Below are 19007 nucleotides of genomic sequence, written 5' to 3' on the forward strand. Positions count from 1 at the left end.
AGGCCTAGATATACGAACATGAATACCTACAAAAGATGATCAAAATACCACAACTAGAAATAACTCAAATTTAGATGTGAAAATCAAATATTCAGATGCAAAAATGCCTATGACACAAGTAGTATCATTTTTTCAGTTTGGAGCTTTTTCATGTATTATTGTTGTGTTTCTATACTCTTGCGTACATATGTGATGGACATGAAACACAAATACTTTTTAAAAAAAAATGAATAATTGGAATAACATAAATTCCAAAACGCTTCTCAAAGAAGGGGAAAGAGGAAGATGAGATCTAACAAATCATTGATTCAACCACCAAATTCATTTAAAAAATTTTAAAAAAATGTAGATTTTTATAATTTATACATAATGTTGAAAAAACAAAAGATTTATCGTCCTATACAAACAAAAGGCACAAACTTTGGGAACGAAAAACCCTTATAAACCAACCATGATCACCCAACCTCAGAACAAAACATACTACCCTATTATATAGGATTCAAACTTTTTTTCTTTGAATAAAAAAATAATCAATATCATGAAAGAAAAAAAACAAATGGTTCAAGAAAAACACTTTTACATCGCCATGGCAGACGTAGATGCAGATGCACATGTATGCTCATCAAAGAAAAATAAGACAAGCAGCAGCTTCAAACCAGAAAATGAAGGCGTCGCTGGAATTGGACAGAGTACGAACAAATACCTGCAATGAGAAGTATCAATGATAAAATATCTAGATAGAATACTAGATCCTGACAAGTTCTCTAGATCATTCAGGTTTCAAGTCACCCATATGGATAAAATCATAAAAGACCAAGAAAAGAATGCATATATCCATATGGATATCTATATACAAACATGCATATATGTACGGGTAAATTGTTTAGGTTAATGTATAGGGTTTTTTTGAAGAATCAGTAGCATGACAATTGTTCATGATAATGTCAAGGCCAGCTCCATGAATAGTATTTTTTTTTCCTACATGTCAAACATGATGCGGAAAATGAACCAAATCCAAGTGATTCAGATCTTACCTCTCAGCAAAACAATAGGGATAGATCATTCTCCTTGACAAAGAAACATTTAGAGCTTAAGTGATCAGATATCAGCTGTTAGGGACAAATGCAGCGAGGGCATTAGCATGTGCGGGTGGAAGGTTGCTTAGTAAGGGTTGCATCTCTTGTCCGTAAACTGAAAGTAGGTGAGAAAATGCCCCTCCTACTTGAGCTTTAACTTCTGGAGTTTCAGCTGGAGATACCAGAACTTGAGCGAAAATATTTACCAACTCAGGTACATGAGAGAGTATCTGTTTCACGTGCACAAGTGGGAAACCACAATCAATAAAAGATGCACTTTTAACAGTCTCTCTAAAATTGCGGTCATGGTAAAATCAGGGTTTGTTTTTATCTTCAGGGAAAGCCAAGCGCACAAGTTCTCTAGAAATAGAGCTTTGATCCTGGCTCAGGATTAACACTGAAGGTATGCTTAACAGATGCATTCCAGTTCACAGACTCCAAATTCACATTAGTATTAATTTCAGCAAGTTTGCAGTCGTGGTAAGTAGAAAAATACCTGGGGGTTAGATGACAAGACAAGCATAGAGACACAATTATAAACAGCCATGGACTCTTCGTGATCTTCTTTCAATGGAAGAACTCTCAGAAAAACAGGAAGAACCTGAGAAATGTAACCAAGATATAAAGATAAAAACAGAACATCAGATATGGAGAGGGCAGGGTGATGTTGTAGAACAAAGAGAAATTGGAAACAGACGAGATTAACCTGGTTCAAAGGGATGGATTGTGGATGCACCATTATCATCCTTGCAACAGCACCAGCTGCATTATCCCTGACAGCATCATCTGGCTCTGATTCCCCAAATAATGGGTAAAGCCCACGCAATATATCATTGTAACATCTATAATTGATGACAGGAAAAAACTAAAGGCATGAAAATTGTGGAGAATACATAAAACAATGACATAATAGGTAATGAGTTTTGATGGGTAAAAAATAGTCTCCAAAGTCTGCATGACACTCGAAACATAGAAATAAAGGAAGAGAGGAGAGCAAGGAGGGGCAAGTGCAGAAAAAGGATACTTCAAAGTTGTCTCTCCTCCATTTTTGGCCAGCTCTCCAGCACAAAATGCAGCATTCCTTCTATTTGTTGCTGATGGCGAAGCTAACTCTTTAAGCACTAGGGGCATCAGTCTCTGAAACACAGAAAAAAGTTTTAGTAAACTGCAGCATATCTGAAAACCAACAAAGATACTAAATACTTTTCATGTAAAAAACTAAATACTATTCAACAACTAATACTTAAAAAGTAAATTTTATAACAAAATGCAAGGTTTTTCTACAGACCAATTATTTTAAAATTGCTATTGCATTTTGTTATTATTTTAAAAGACTTTAGTCAACATTTTTCTCCCTATGCTTCATGTTTGTCCTATAGCAGCCTTTTAGGCAACAAAAAGCACATAACAAAAGTGAGAACCAAATAAAGCCTAAACAATTGAACGTTATGATTAAATTACATCAATATAGCTTGCAATTGGAGCACCCATGTCCTGTGCAACTTCAGCAAGACAAGCAACCACCATAGTTCGATCTTGTGGAGGACGTGAAGCTTTCTGCACTTGCCAACAAACAAATATAAATTGCTAATTATAGAAATCATAACTTCATACTTGACAATTATACCCACCGCAAATTTCATCAAAGGTTCAAATAGTTTTGCAAATATAGGAGCAAAGTGATAACCCATTGACTTAGCAAATGCAGGTAAAAGGTCCGAAACTGCATCCATAAGAATTTCATCATGTTCAGTATCATCCTCATCATCAATATCACTCCCATTCTCTAATTGCTGACAAGCTGATTCCTCTCGAAGCAAAGTCAAAGTTGCATCCACAAGCCGAGACATATCTGAACCAAATAAATGGGAATGAAATTCACAATAAATATTTCCACATCTGAAAGATTTTTGCACTGAAGATTCCCAACAGGAAGCAGTGAACTACTTACAAGGTTCTAATGCCATATAACCATAATCCTTGATAATATCAGCTATGCTCATACAAGCATTGGCAACAACTTCCCTGTCATCGTCTTCAGTCATGGTCTTGATATAGATATTCATCACCATATCTACAAAATCAATGAGCTTAATCAGAACTCTATTACCAATTGCAAACCAGGGGAAACATAGAAGTAAAAGATTTTATGTTAATACCAAGAACTTCTTTCGCCTTCACCGACCCATCCTGCACAGCAGAAAACATTAAACTCATATCAGCAGTCTGAGGTCACTATTCACCATGTATCCATGCATAATACATTTATATGTACATATTTGCATGCATGTGCTACTGTCTGACTGTCAGTAGTCTATGTCAGTTTAGGTACACGCTATTCTGGGAAAAAGATCATGTACCTGCATGTACATGTGCAGTTTCTCAAACCAATTAACTCATAAAACAAATTTACCAATCTAACAGAGGGGCTTCAATAACTAAAAGCCTAAGTGAAGGGCAGTTGGGTGTATTCAGTGAAAAAAATATTTGTGCTCAAAGGCAGCCAAGTTTAACATACAAAATTTCAAACTTCATTGGAATGGATAAATATCCAGCACAAATCAAACCCACAATAATGGTCAGATCACATGAAAGTAAATTTATTCATTCATATTCCATGAGCATTAATCATTATACGGAAAACTTGACAACCAGAACATTTACCCACCCCTCTGTTCTGACCCTTATTTTCCTGCATTCCAGCAGGCAGAAACTAAGAGAATATTCCACCAGAGATGTCAATGAAAAAAAGCAGAGAAAGGAAAGAAAACAAATAAAGCCAATATAACTCACATTCTGGCACTGAAAGATAGCATGTGCTGCTGTTAAAATATCTGCAATTTCAATCAAGGACAAAAGTTAACCGTGAGATTTGCATATGATGAATATATCAATGTAAGAGTTAATTACTATTAAACTCATGAAGCTGGTCAACCTGTACACAATCCAAATGCAATAAGATTTAATATTGCATACAATGGAAACAACAGTCGCTTCAACAGAAGCAAGAAACTAAATGTTCAGTCTCAGCAAATCAGCATCCTACTCCAAATTTTAACATAATCAAGAGTTTCTCCAGACATGCAAAAGAATTACGCCTACCACAGGGGCACTTCATTTTCTTTTTGCATGATAGTTCCCTCTCCCTCCCTCCCAGATCATCATGGTGACGGGCATCATTAGGTTCTAGTATGTTCATCTTTTAAGGGGAAGAGAGGGGGTGAGAGTTTGTCGATGGAGCCATGATAGCAGGCCAAAGGCTAAAACGATTACTTTCCAGAACAGAAGACAAATTAATTGCTGTAGACGGTGGCTTTTTTAATATAAGAGTAACTATCAAGGACAGCAATAATCAATTTCTTTCCATCTATGATAACCAAAAATGTTGATAATATAAGATAGGAGGTACATAATCCAGATACAAGCATGTAGTTGGTACTCACGTTTCAAAGCAATGATTGCCTGAAGCCGAACATCTTCATGAAAATAACCAGAATGTCTCTCCAAAATCTTCAGTGATTCCTCCATATAGCTTAGAACAATTAAAGAAGTCAGAGTAGATAGGAAACCACCATTTTTTCTATTTCCATTTACACTTAGGGGCAGGCCACTAAAGAATCTAAACAATATGTGAGTTCTAATTCATTTTTAAAATGTTGTGTGGTCTAAAATTTGAAAGCCAAACTTTTACTATCATAACTGAAATCCTTTTTGAAAGTATATAGTCAAATTTTAGAAGACTAAATCCAGCCCAGTATCGGATTAGAACCTAATATCAGAAATAAAATGTTATGGTCAATAAATAAATAAATAAATAAAATGATATAAAGGATACGGAGCAAAAGAGCTTTTTGTATGCTGAGCAAATAAGCCAAGAGCTTGAGTTGCAGCAGCCTTTTCATCCAATACCCCTGTTCTTATACTGATATTTCTAACTCTTGGTTCATCATGAGCTTCATCATCTGATGAGACTTCACCAAAACCATTAATATTCTCATCATCAGACTCATCAATGTCTACTGCAGACCCATCGTCAAGGTTGCAGGATGAAAATGCTAGGGGTACAACATGGGGAAGATACTGCTCACAAAATAAAATTAACATGAATATAGGCACCAAGCAAAGGACAACAGAAATTTAATTGAAACCCATTCACACCTTCACAAAGCCATCAGCCATAATTTCTGCAACATTGCTGAAGAACCCATGAGTGTACTCCCGAAGCTCACTGAATTCTAAACCAAAACCCTGAGGTGATAGCAAACATAATTCAACAAATCTACGAGATCATATTCATTTGAAGATGCTTAGAAGAAAATGGCAGTGAAATTACAGATATTGCAGCTTCTACAAAAGCAGGTAAAATTTGCTCTATCCTTGCTCTTCCAACAGACATTGCAACAATTCCAACAAGCTCTGTAGCTCTTGCCCGGGCACGCAAATCCTCATCATTGGTAAGAACCATGAATACTTTCATCATCTCCAGAACCCTTTCAGCATATGGAATGAAAGCTTGCTTAGCAGCAGCTGCAACGGAACCAATTGCAGACTGCACCAAGTATTAACAAATAAATATATATTACAGAATTAAAATCTGCAATTGTATCAAACTCGCTGTTAGAACTTTGAAGAGTTCAATCATATAAGTAAAATTATTTCATCATCAAGTCACAAATTGACCTGTGAATATCAGCCCAGGATTCTGCATTTGTATGTTCAAGTTTTCTTTCCTCTTCAGTTCAAAGAAAGATAATAGAGCATATTTGCTTACCATGCATGTTTCTTGCAAATTGCGGGAACTATTTTGGAGGGCGGCCAGTAGCTTTCCCATTAGAGGATCAAGAAAAGGCAGAATTTCCATGCCCATATCTTCACAAAAAGCCGCCAAAGCGTAATATGACTTTTCCTGTATAAAAAGTATGTACTGCTTGTAAATATTACAGAATTTTAAAAACAAACATTAACATGCAGGCATGCATGTAAGTACAAACAACTAAAGAGTGGCTATACCAAAACTTAAAAAGCTTTCTTTTTTATGTACCTTCACTTCATCAGAGACATCCTCCAGAGCTGCGAGAATGCATGGAAGAACACTAGCATAATGAGAGATAATTTCAGGCTGCAAATGTTCTGCGAATTGGCCCAATGCAAAAGAGGCAGCCCCCCTAACCATTTGCTCTGGGTCCCTCAATGCTCCTAAAACAATCTGAAGAACAGGCTCCAACTTATCCTTCATCAGCTCTGCACAACCCTCTGAAACAATACCTAATGCTGTGACAGAAGCCTCCCTAAACTTCGGATTTGCATTCTGACTGCTTACAGAAGCAAACTCAAACACAAGAGGAAATACATGCTTAGAGAGATTCATGGCCATTGTGTCAATAACTTCTGCTGCAGCTCGATCAGGAGCAAGATCATCATCTTCATCCTCATTGGATGATTCTGCTAGCAAAGGGCACATTACTTGCAGAATAGATGCGACCAGCTTCTGCTTTTTTAGGGAATTGGCTTTGTACTTAGCTAGCCACGAAATTATTTGAATAGCCTGACAAATTGAACAAAAGTAAAGATGCAGAGCATGAAACCAAAAACAAAGGCATCACAATAATGGACCAAAGGCATAGCCTATGAAAGAATTGCACATGATGATTAATTAACAATAGCTAATACTTAAAATTATCAAAGTAAAAATAATTAGGAAAGGAACCATCTTTTGCACCTGGTGGCGAGTATTAGATTCCAAATTCTGGTTTGAACTAACTTCAAGAGAGAACTGGACAATGGATTTAACAGAATCGCCAAGAAGAGGAGCAGGAGACTCAATAAGCTCATCAAAAATTTCAAAAGCAATAATAGCAACATCCTCCTCACCAGCAGAAAGGCATTGTCTTGATACATTTAAAATGCTAGGAATGAATTCCCGAAACTTGACCTGCATGGTAATAGAACTTGCATTGTCAATTGCTGGACCTTGTTCTTTTCTATTAGAACTTGCATAAAAACTGTTAAAGCGCAAACAAACAACCGCTAAGGAGTAATATATTCCTTAGAATAAGATTAATGGAAGACCATTATGAAAATGGTAACTAGTTAAAACAAAACCAACCACTAAACAGACCTTACATTGCCAAACAGTTGCACACTGAAAAAGCATATAAAGGATCATTTTCTGCTACATGGATAGGAAACAGGAGGGGAGGGGGATAGCACTCAAGTCCACCCAACTAAGCATTAACAAAAAATCAGTTGTTCAAAGTTACATGCATTATGACCAAAATTTATTTACTTAAATTTTCATCAATAAAATTTAAACAAACTGGTTGGCTTCAGTTTCGATTTTTTTTAGAAAAAGGCTAGGGCCGCATGCACAAATTCAAAATTTTGGGATCATATACTTTCAGATTCCCCCAATCAAAAAGGAAGTTCACCTTCCCGATTCCCTTCTCATTACAAAATCTCCCAAACAAAGTGCAAGAGACATCCATACTTCCATCTATCTTTTGCCTTCACCTCTCTGGTGACTTATATCAAATCTGGTGCTTTATAATCTTTTCAAGAATGGTAGTCCTTCACCAAAAGGTGTGTAAAAGTAATAGAATAAACCTGAGTTCATCAACTGAATCTCTTGTCTTAAATATATAAGTTTCATACAATGCCATTTAGAAACTTAATTCCTATAGAAGATTCCAATTAGCAAATATACTTTCCCGGATAAACACAAATTAGTCCTTTTGAAACCCGTATTCTATCTTGGAAACGCAAAAGCAAAGGAACACATTCGCAAAAAAAATTCACCTAGCAGTGGAAACAAACATCTTTGCGACACACACTTAAAACAGTCTGCATAATCAAAAGATAACCAGGTGCTTAGCTATAAAATAGTATGAAATGGAAAGATATGATATCATTATTGAAAAAGGGAGAATTTACAGTTGAGAAAAAGTACAGAACTCACCACTTCAGCCCCATCATTTGTGAATTCAAGAAATGATCCCACTGCCCTGGCAAAAAAAATGTGTAAATCATGTAAACAAACCCCCAAAAGTTATTTCCTAACAACCAAGAAGATCAGCAATAAAGTATCACGAGGGGAAAAAGGTTACTTTAGGGCAGCAACTCTGACACGATTGCTTGTCTCATCCTGCAAGCACTTGAGCAGAAGTGCTTGCAGGTCTGCAAAATGAGGTCTAAAGGTGCTCCCAATTGTTTCAGTCAAAGAGCTGAAAAGGATCAAAGCCACCTTATATCACCAGAAGCAGACAGATACATTTGTTAGTCCATAAAATGGAAATGGCATGAACTGGAGGACACGAGATATGAGAGATGCTATCTAAAGAAAGCTGATAACATGCAAGGTCCAGTATCAGGCCAAAATGACACAAATAGGAAGACGTGATTGACTACAACAGCATGCAAGCACAGATGTCCATTCAGGGAAGTTAATATGTCATGATAAACTAGATGAAGATCCTATAAATGGCTTCATGTCACAAGAAGTTTTCTTGGCCTATCAGAGCACCAAAAAAACTGTGTCATTCAATTTAAACTTAAACTTAAGATAACATGCATTATACCAATCAAAGAACCCTTCATGCTAACTACTTTGTTACACTTGTATGAAATGCAGCAAATTGATATTTCTATTATTGTGCATAAAATATGCATTTTCACTCTTTTTCTACTGATAAGTATGATGAGCAAATAACATCATTTACTATAAGCTTGTATTAACTAATATTTATTCGCTAGATTGCATTTGGTAAATTGGACTTTGAAAGAAGCGCTTCAGATATCAATTTTGGCATAAATTGCATAATTGAACACATAAAAAAAAAGACTTTCTTGATTACTTCCAAAAGTCATGGATTTGTTGATCCTACTAAATGGTGAAGTTTTTAGCAATGCAACAGAGCCAACTTTCCCGAAAACATAAATCAAAATATTACTTCTCTATGATCTTCCTGTGGACTTTGACTACACTGAAACAGAAACGGCAGCAGATCAGGCCATTCTCCGGCTGGAACAGCGTATTTCGCAACTATACTCACTACATTCGCGCTGGCTCGCCTCACTGGTGGACTGTCAAAAATCAAGCCACCGAAAATCGATTTCAATTCCAATTGGAGATCAAAAGCAATAAAGAAATAATAAAAAAAGTGAATTCCAATAATAAACCTATGTTCCATTGTGATGCTTTCAATGAGGGACTGCTTGACAAGTTGCTTAACCTGAGGAGCGAGCTTAGCCCAGTGTCCAGTGATCTTCTTCCTTAGGAGAACTGCGGCGAGCTGACGGACGTTGGGAGTCTTGGCGGTGCGAAGGTGCTGAACGAGAGCCGGAACGACTTGCGGATCCTTCGCCAGCCGCTTAATTTGATCCTCCGCTTGCCTCCTTGCATCGTTGTCTGGCATTAAGAATTGAATCAACAACAGTTCTAGGGATTGTGCCATCGTTGTCTCGCTTGAGTTTGAGTTGGAGGAATTGGAGATGGTAGAAAGGGAAATGATAGTAAACCCTACTGCGGAGGCTGCAGCTGAATATGGTGAAGGGTTTTTGCGTTGATTTGATGTTTGGGTTTTTTGGCTTTTAGGGTTTAGGGTGCAGGCTTTTTAGGGTTTAAGGGTCCCGAAATAAATTATTTCGAGTTGACGTCTCTGGTCAAATAGTATAAAATCGCTTCTACCAGGATGCTATTTGAGAAGAAATTGTGAAATCGCGCCCTCGTGGACGCGATTTTGCTACAGTAGGTCATGTAAGAAATAATTTTTTTTCTGATTTTTCTGAGCAAATAGTATAAAATCATTTCTACAAGGATGCTATTTGAGAAGAAATTGTGAAATCGCGCCCTCGTGGACGCGATTTTGCTACAGTAGCAAGTTTGGGCTGAGGCTATAAATTAGGCAGAAAATGTTCTTAGAATGCATAAGTCATAGCAGAAACAATTTAGAGAGCCTAAGAAAGTTAGAGTTTCAAAATGAGTGAACGTATTAGTGCTGTTATTTACTACGATGGTGAGGTTTGCCACACCGAGAATGGTGTTGTCTTTTTGTCGGAGAATACGGTGCGACTGTCATTTAACCAGAACATAGATTTGACAGAACTTCGTAAAAGAATTAGGCGTAAAATCTTCGGAACGACGCCAATGAAAGTTCTGTCAATCACGTATCGATTTTGTTCTTGTGTTGATCCGGTGACATATGACTCGTTCGACATAAAAGGTGCTCGTAGCTTGGAGGCAATGGTTCAGACTCATCTTGCTAGTGGAGCAACTTATATTGAGTTATATGTATAATTTACATCGTCAACTGATGTAATTCCGTCCGGTGTTCGAGATGTATACACGACCTCTAGCCGACACTCGGTTAACGGGTTATAAAATACGGAACAGCCCATGTTCGGTAGAGGTGTCGAATGCACATCTCCCGCAAGACACTCTGTTGGTGGATGGGACATGTACGTCGGTGGCTCAACGTTTGATGCTGGAAATACGTACTGAGGAACTACGTCAAGTTCTAGTGGATGGCAATCTACATCCAATTGAGGACGTTATCAAATGCCCAGAAGAAGGGATGACGTACTACCTACGACGTCAACCGGTGAGGGGATGTCGTACGCTGCAGATGATTGTGGGTTAGAAGATGACTCCGATGTGGATCCACCTCGAGAGCCCGGGCCGGATGGTGCAGAAGTGGGATTATTTTCTGAACCTGAGCCTATTCCAACAGAAGGTGAAGATGCTGAAAGGAGTTCAGATATGAAGAAAATCCACGATTCAGAGCATACTCACCTCCAGCCCACATGCATAATGTCGATCTGTCAGCAGATGATGCGTTAGAGTTTCCAGATCTACCACACCGGTTACGCTATCGTACAAGTTCGGGGGTAGATTTCGATGAACTTGAAGTTGGTAACTAGTTTACCAACAAGGATAGTTTTATTGGTGCTTTGAAACAGCATAGCATAAAAAACGACGTTAATTACCACGTCGTTAAATCAAAATCTGATAAGTTTGAGGCGAAGTGTGCGGTGCAATACGGCACATGTTCATGGAAAATCGTCGCCTCGTTAAGGAAAAGGACGGGGTTGTGGGACATAAAAAAGTACAAAGGTCCACATACATGTGCTGCAGGTACAGGATTGAATGTATCTGAATAATAATTTTATTTAGCAATGTTGCATTATCTAATGTACTCCCTCTGTAGGTGTTTCACAATATCATCCCAAAATGGATTCAGCTATGTTAGCCAGCTTGATAATGCCCACGATAAAAGCAGATCCCAGGACTTCAGTGCCGGTGATAATTGCCAATATCCGTAGCCAAATGGGGTATACGCCCTCTTACCACAATGCTTGGATAGCTAAGCAAAAGGCGTTGGAAAAGATGCATAGTGGGTGGGACGCCTCATATAATGAAGTATGGCAGTGGGGTCAAGTGCTAGAGAGATACGTCCCAGGTGCCATCACAGACCTTGAAACGGAACATGCGTACTACAACGGCCGATTGCTACGTGGATGTCAAGTGTTCAAACGCCTATTTTGGACCTTTAAGCAATGCCGAGACGCATTTCCATACTGCAAGCTGTTGGTACAAATTGACGGTACCTTCATGTTCGGTAGGTATACTCATCGGCTATTGGTTGCAGTGGCACAGGACGGCGCTGGGAGAATTCTTCCAATTGCATTTGCAATAACACCGGGGAGTCATCTGATGACTGGGATTTCTTTCTCTCTAGATTAAGGAGGCATGTCTGCCCCCAACCTGATATCTATGTTATTTCAGATCGGGGCACCGGTATACTAGCTGCATTTGATCGAGAGGGAAGCTTGTGGCAGCGCACACACCATAATTATTGCCTAAGACACGTTGCTTCGAACTACTACAGGCAATATCCATCCAAGAGCGAACGACGACAAGTGATCAACATGGGTATTTAGTTTATAACTGTATTATTTCATTTGTCAATTTGAATTAGTTTTATTGGTAGAAGTGGTATAAAATATTCGCTATTATCTTCCAATTGGCAGGGTATGAAATAAATAAAGATCGTTTTTAGGAGATGTTGGCAATTTTACGATCCCAAAATGGAGAAGAGGCAGACTATCTTTGTAACATACGTTTCGAACAGTGGACACAAGCATACGATGGAGGCCTACGATATGGCCATATGACGTCGAACCTGGCTGAATGCATAAATTCTGTTCTTAAAGGAACGCGCCATCTACCGATAATATCGGTTGTGTGAGAGACATTTCCGTTTTGCGGCGCTATTTCCAAAGCGAGCAGCAACTTATGCTGGCCAGATGCAGGGTGGCCATGTATGGTGCAGTAAGGTAGTTCAAGAAATTAACAAGGCGAAGGCGAGGGCAAACATCATGCACATAGTGTGTCACGATCGAGACAATTTATGGTTTCGCGTGACGGAGTTTGACAGACCGCACCAAGGTGTTGTTGGCGGGCAGTATCGTGTACACTTGCGAAATAGGACTTGTGACTGTGGGAAGTTTGATGCACTTCGTTATCCATGTGCTCATGTTATTGCAGCTTGCGAGAAACTTCGTCTGGATCCAATGAGTTATGTGGACGAAGTGTACAAACTAGAAAACATGTACAACATTTGGAGACATGTTTTCCCACCGGTCATAGATGAACATAAGTGGCTGCCCGTATCTCTTGCTCCTTTTAAGCTGTTACCGGATAGAGAATTGCATCGCAAACCAAAGGGTCGACCTTGCTCCACTAGAATATGAAACAATATGGATATCCGAGAAACATCCAGTCAGCAGAAGTTGTGCGAATGGTGTAGGAACCCAGGCCATACAAGTCGATCATGCCCTAATCACAATAGCTGAATGTAATTTTAGAAAAAAATATATTTTCTTCAATTATTAATTGATAATTGTATAAATTGTTAGTAAAATTATCAAATTAGTTTAATTTCTTAATTGTTAGTACCAGTCAAAACATTTTACCAGATCTAACATTATGTAAAATTATTAAGCCAAAAATTTTTTCTTAATGGTTAGTAAAATTTATCAAATAATCTCAAATTATTAAGTCCAAAAATTGTGTTAATGGTTATTAAAGTGTTCAAAATATGTAAAATTATTAAGCCAAAAAAATTTTAAGTTAGTTTAGGGTTTTTAATTAATTTAGGTTAGGGTTAGGGTTTTTAGTTAATTTAGGTTAGTTTTAGGGTTTTTAATTAATTTAGGTTAGATTAGGGTTTTTAGTTAATTTAGGTTAGGTTTAGGGTTTTTAATTAATTTAGGTTAGATTAGGGTTTTTAGTTAATTTAGGTTAGGTTTAGGGTTTTTAATTAATTTAGGTTAGATTAGGGTTTTTAGTTAATTTAGGTTAGGTTTAGGGTTTTTAATTAATTAAGGTTAGATTAGGGTTTTTAGTTAATTTAGGTTAGGTTTAGGGGTTTTAATTAATTTAGGTTAGATTAGGGGTTTTAGTTAATTTAGGTTAGGTTTAGGGTTTTTAATTAATTTAGGTTAGATTAGGGTTTTTAGTTAATTTAGGTTAGGTTTAAGGTTTTTAATTAATTTAGGTTAGATTAGGGTTTTTAGTTAATTTAGGTTAGGTTTAGGGTTTTTAATTAATTTAGGTTAGATTAGGGGTTTTAGTTAATTTAGGTTAGGTTTAGGGTTTTTAATTAATTTAGGTTAGATTAGGGTTTTTAGTTAATTTAGGTTAGGTTTGGGGTTTTTAGTTAATTTAGGTTAGATTATGGTTTTTAGTTAATTTAGGTTAGGTTTAGGGTTTTTAATTAATTTAGGGTTTTTATTTTATTATATCAAATAATATCAAAATTTTCTTAAAAAATTTCTATGCGTATTACATCAAATAAACTTCTATTTTATTACATCAAATAATAAATTTAAATACGGCAATCAATGTCTATGACCGGGGGATTCGGTTCCACATGGCGGCCGTCGACGGTTGCACGCTGGATTCCTCATTCCTCTAGCTTCTGGCGACGGTTCTTCTTCCTCTGGTGCTGATTGTGGTCCTTCCTCCGGTGGTGGTTGTGGTTCTTCCGGTTCGGCATCTGGTTGTCGGACTTGGGACGATAATCCACCTTCAAAGAATAGTGTATGTGGAGGTGTTTGCATCATGAACGGCGACGGTGTTTGAAAGCCATACGTTGCTGGCGATTGGTAAAAAGGAGAGCTCCCCGAAGGCATAGCCGATCCCTCCTGCGCCGCTGGCCTAGATATCTACGGTCCACTCGGCATAACAGGAAATGGAGCTGAACCGGGCATTTGGCTCCAACCTGCCATAGTATTCGGAAAAGGATACATGTAAGGGTTAGGGTACATATAAGGGCTAGGAAACATACCTGGCATCATAGGGAAAGGCGGTTGCGTGGGTATCATCTGTTGAATTGCTGCGTCAGGTGACTACGTCGGTGCTCTCGTTGGGGCCGATGATTGCATGCCCGCTGATGATGCGCCGGGTGACTGTCTGGGCCTCGTTGAGGGGCTGCCTTCGAAGTCTTCTCGTCTTGGATTTAGAGCCCCGTGCCTTTCCCTTCCGAGACGTAATTGCCGTTGCCTCTCCTCTGGCGTAAGTAAATACGGCTTGCCATGGATCCTAAACCATGGCATGTATTCTGGAACACACGCTAACTCCGGAACGATGATTGCTTCCTGAGTTGGTAGATATTCATGCCAATTTTCCTACATTTCTGTGTACTCGGACCAGTATCTAGGCCAATCCGTACCTAATAGCCGAAGGTCGATTTTGTGGTGCTCGTCAAACTCCTCAGGGTCCGCAGGAATCGGTTGTCTACATCCAAACTATTGTAGCACTCTGTCTGTCTAGTGGGGCTCCACGGTTGCATAGTTGATCAACACCACTTTCACGTGCCAAGCGTTCGAATTTTGTAAAAACTCTTCCGGGATTACTACCCGAATTGTCGGATCCTCGTATGGTGTCCATTGAAACTATATGAACATGATAGAAATATTAGTTATATACATAATACTAAATACTAAATACTAAATATCAATCGACTAGCGAATGTATGGAAATATCTATTTGCAATAATACTTACTTCTGCTTCCGACCGTTGGTCCTATATAAGCCATATATCTTCAAGTTCAGACGGTAATCCACGAAAACTTGCCGGATGGTTCCACCTAATTAAATAAATTTTTAGCATACTTTTATTGTATAAATCTACATAATAATTCAAAAATGTAATATAAAATTTACCTCGTTACAAGTGGGAATGTATATGGGTGGTTCACTCGAGGACGTAGAAATGGAAAGCGAAACCATGCCCATGATTGCAGTAGTGACAGGCAACCTCCGATGTTTGCTCTCCTCGGTCGCGTCGCCCCGCACATCTCCCTATATAATGTTGCCAAGACGGCAGCCCCCAACTAAATTCACCGGCTCCTCTAAAATCAACGAGTTTTAGCAGCCACCTTAGATGTACACGGCTCCGTGACGTGTCCGGCATCAGATAACCTCCAATTATTTAAAGAATGTATGATCGAGCATATCGAATTCTTTGGATTTCGGTTGAATTTACATTCGGCTCGGGGAAGGTGGCACGTAACCAGCCCATCTCGACCTTACCTCCATCCATTTTTTCCGGAATAGTGCCCAAAAGCTCGTAGCACACCGCCTCCCAATTGCTAGATTGGGCAGACCCGGTGACTGGGTGCCCGTCCACCGGTAATCCCAAATGCATGCTGACATCTTCTAGAGTGATAGTGCACTCTCCACATGGAAGATGAAATGTGTATGTCTCGGGTCTCCACCTCTCGATCAACGCACTAATCAGTTTCGGGTCCAACTTGAATCCCCGGCCTACCGTCGCCACGTGCCAAAAACTCGCTTCTCGCAGGTAGTTCTCTACTAACGGTGATGGAGGAGCATGCATATTCCGGATATGGCATTCCAATACCCGGTCTTCAGACTTTTATAACAAACAATAAATTAATAATTATCTAAAAATACATAAATAAAAAAATCTTAAATAATAATTACAAATTAAATTTAATACTTACCATTTTCATTCGCTCCACCGATATGTGATTGCTATCAAGACGAGTCAATGATCCGGCCATTGATGAAAATATAAAAAAATTATAATTATTTTAAAAAATGGATTTGAGAGAATTTTGGAAGGAAATTGAGAGAATTTTGGAAGGAAATTGAGAGAATTAGAAAGGAAAAATTAGATAGGATTTGTTTGTGAGAAAAAATAAAGGGGTGGGGGATATTTATATTTTTTTTGACCATTGGGGGGCAATATTTTTGACCGTTGGGGTACTGTTCACGCGCGGAGAAGGTCGCGTCCACGTTACCTTGACATCGCGCTTACGTGGGCGCAATTTCCCAAAAAATGGACCATTCCGGTAAATAATCAAAAAATCGGCCCATTTCGGTAAATTTTGAAAAAAAAAGGGCTTTTCCTGGTAAATTGCCCTTGAATATAATGTATTTAAATTCTTTTGGTAACTATTAAAATAGTTACTTTTGTTTGACTCAGGTTATATTTTAGTTATTTATATTTGAAATATTTCGTTTTAGTCACTTACGTTATCGTATTGTAATATTTTAGTCATTGATTCTTTAATTGCTGTTAAATCATTATCTCAAATGAAAATATTAGGTTAAATTATACAATTAATATCTATATTTTTCGTTTTGAGTAATTTAATTTTTCTTCTTTTATATTTTTTTTTATTTTTTATTCTCTTCTACTTCTGGAGGAAGTCGACACCAGTAAGCTGATAGGTTGATGCTGGCACCAGCACAGAGGAGGAAGCCGTCATGGAGGGAGAGAGAAAACAACATGAGGTGGGAGAGCAGGAGAAGAGCTATCGCTGCTAAGATATATACTGGGCTGAGAGCTTAATGAAATTATAATCTGCCCAAGCACTGTGATAACAACGAGGTCCTCAAAGCTCTTTGTGTCGAGGCTGGTTGGGTTGTTGAAGATAATGGCACCACTTATTGAAAGGTACCTAATTTACCCTTCTCTTATTCTTTTCACTACTCGCAAAATGGTAGATTTGTTCAAACAAGATGCAACTCTTTTCCTTCTCTACTCATTTTGTTTTAGTTGTAATTTAGTTGGATCTGGTTCCCATACTGATTTTAGTTTGGTTATGCTTTCTGGGTTTTTTTTTACTTGATTTGCTTTATTTCAGTTTGGTTTGGCTTCTGTTTGATTGCTTGGAATATTGGAAAAATCAATAGAAAGTCATACATGAAAATAGTAGTTCTTACTTAAAAAACAATAACTGTTGGAACTGAAACTTTATTAATTGGACTGTGAACAAATTTTCTTGATCAGCTTCTATTTTTCCTGTATAATCCTCTTGAGCGTTGATTTGTTGATTAGTTTTGGTTTTTAATTGGATTTGTTGTTTAGGGATGTAAGCCCTCTCCGATTGATATAGCAAGCAATTCAGCTAAAATTACCCCATATTCTTCCCAAAATCCTAGTCCCTTATCTTCTGCATTTCCAAGTCCATGTCAAGTCAGTCCTTCCTCCTCTTCCTTCCCCATTCCCACTAGGGTTGCTGCAAATAATTCGTCTAGTCTCCTTCCGTTCTTTCGAAGCGCCATTCCTTCGCCTCTTCCTCCTTTCAGAATCTCTAAGAGTACCCCTGTGACACCACCACTTTCTTTTCCAACCTTAAAAAATTTTAGGTAAGAAGTATGTTAGAATTAGGTGATCCGAATCTTTATTTAAATAAAATAAAGTGGTAAAATAAAATAAAAGTAAAATCCATATAAACTACACTTCTTTTATTTTATTTTAGAATAAAGTTTTTTAAACCTTATTAAACTCCATCTATTTGATATTGATTAGAATAAGTTGTTTCAATCTTACTACACTCCTATTAGAATATGGTTTTACAAGCTTATAAATAGACATAGTCTACTCCTTTTGTAATCATTCGAATTCAACATAGTGAATTTTTTTTCCTCTGTCCGTAGTTTTTTTCCCGAAAGGGTTTCCAAGTAAAAATCTGTGTGTTCTGTATTTTTATTTCTTTTTTTTCTTTGCGATATATTGTCATTACCGACATTCTATTTTTTTATAAAGTAGAAGAGAATGGAAAATAAAGAAAAAAAAGAAAAACTCAAAGAACATAAAAAAAATTAAATTGCTCAAAACAAAAAAAGGACAATTGCATAATTTAACCTAAAATTTTCGTTTAAAATGATGATTTAACATGCCACGTCAGCTTACTGTTACACCATTAACAACAATTAACATCTCAGTGACTGAAATGTTACAACACAATAATGTAAGTGACTAAAACGTAACATTTCTAACATATGTGACTAGAATGTAACTTGAGGCTAACAAAAGTGACTATTTTGGTAGTTTACCCAAATTCTTTTTGAACATGACAATATTTAACTTTTTTCTTTAAAAAGGTACATCCGCAATTACAAGTTTATAAAATTTAGTTGAATAATCAAGTACGAACCGAAGCTCAACATTACATCTAAGATCCATGTGACATGATGCACATCGATAACAAACTTTGCCAATCTAGGTATATAAAAAATTAATAAAATCAAAAAAACCTACAAAAGTTTGAGCCTCATTAAGCAAATAAAGATAAACCTAGCTTTCATGAGTTAACTTAGAAATTATAAGATATTACTTTTAAATATATATATATATATAAGATAATTATCAAATTTAACAATAATATTTTTAAGACCCATTTCATGAAGAAGCTCCTAGCCCATGAAAATTGCATAAGCCATAACCTAAATAACTTGCGCACACTCGCATGGTAGCCTTATGCATCCTCCAAGTTCCATGCTATTTCTATCTCGCATGATGGCTTCTAACCCAACAACTCGCTCGTTTAAGTCTAGTGCAACATCAACATTAACCTTAAGGCAATGCATAACAATTGGCTATCAATGCATCTCTC

The 19007-nt window shown here is 37.5% G+C and overlaps 1 protein-coding gene and 1 pseudogene across 1 annotated transcript; one reads left to right on the forward strand and one right to left on the reverse strand.

Moving 5' to 3' along the window:
- Positions 1-303: 303 nt before the first annotated feature.
- LOC107903940 (importin-4) lies at positions 304-9649 on the reverse strand. The gene is made up of 21 exons (XM_016830165.2): positions 9252-9649; positions 9023-9155; positions 8180-8316; positions 8032-8077; positions 6796-7008; positions 6118-6621; positions 5848-5982; positions 5410-5625; positions 5235-5324; positions 4912-5156; positions 4520-4608; positions 3870-3910; positions 3236-3266; positions 3028-3150; positions 2708-2928; positions 2538-2633; positions 2101-2213; positions 1783-1918; positions 1573-1677; positions 1035-1306; positions 304-703 (listed from the first exon to the last, which is right to left on the reverse strand). The coding sequence occupies exons 1-20, from the start codon at positions 9524-9526 to the stop codon at positions 1106-1108; spliced, it is 3150 nt and encodes a 1049-aa protein (XP_016685654.2). The 5' UTR covers positions 9527-9649; the 3' UTR covers positions 304-703; positions 1035-1105.
- Positions 9650-16840: 7191 nt separating this feature from the next.
- On the forward strand, positions 16841-17761 carry LOC107902368 (protein BRASSINAZOLE-RESISTANT 1-like; annotated as a pseudogene).
- The last annotated feature ends 1246 nt before the right edge of the window (positions 17762-19007 follow it).

The sequence above is a fragment of the Gossypium hirsutum genome, chromosome D05 (assembly GCF_007990345.1).
Source record: "Gossypium hirsutum isolate 1008001.06 chromosome D05, Gossypium_hirsutum_v2.1, whole genome shotgun sequence".
Classification (NCBI taxonomy): Eukaryota; Viridiplantae; Streptophyta; class Magnoliopsida; order Malvales; family Malvaceae; genus Gossypium; species Gossypium hirsutum.

Excerpts from the sequence above, each read along its gene's own strand:
- LOC107903940 (XM_016830165.2), bottom strand. The coding sequence starts at position 9,526 with ATGGCACAATCCCTAGAACTGTTGTTGATTCAATTCTTAATGCCAGAC. Across the intron at positions 5,983-6,117 it reads ATGTCTCTGATGAAGTGAAG|GAAAAGTCATATTACGCTTT; the intron begins GTACATAAAAAA and ends CTTTTTATACAG. Across the intron at positions 5,325-5,409 it reads TTGTAGAAGCTGCAATATCT|GGTTTTGGTTTAGAATTCAG; the intron begins GTAATTTCACTG and ends CTATCACCTCAG.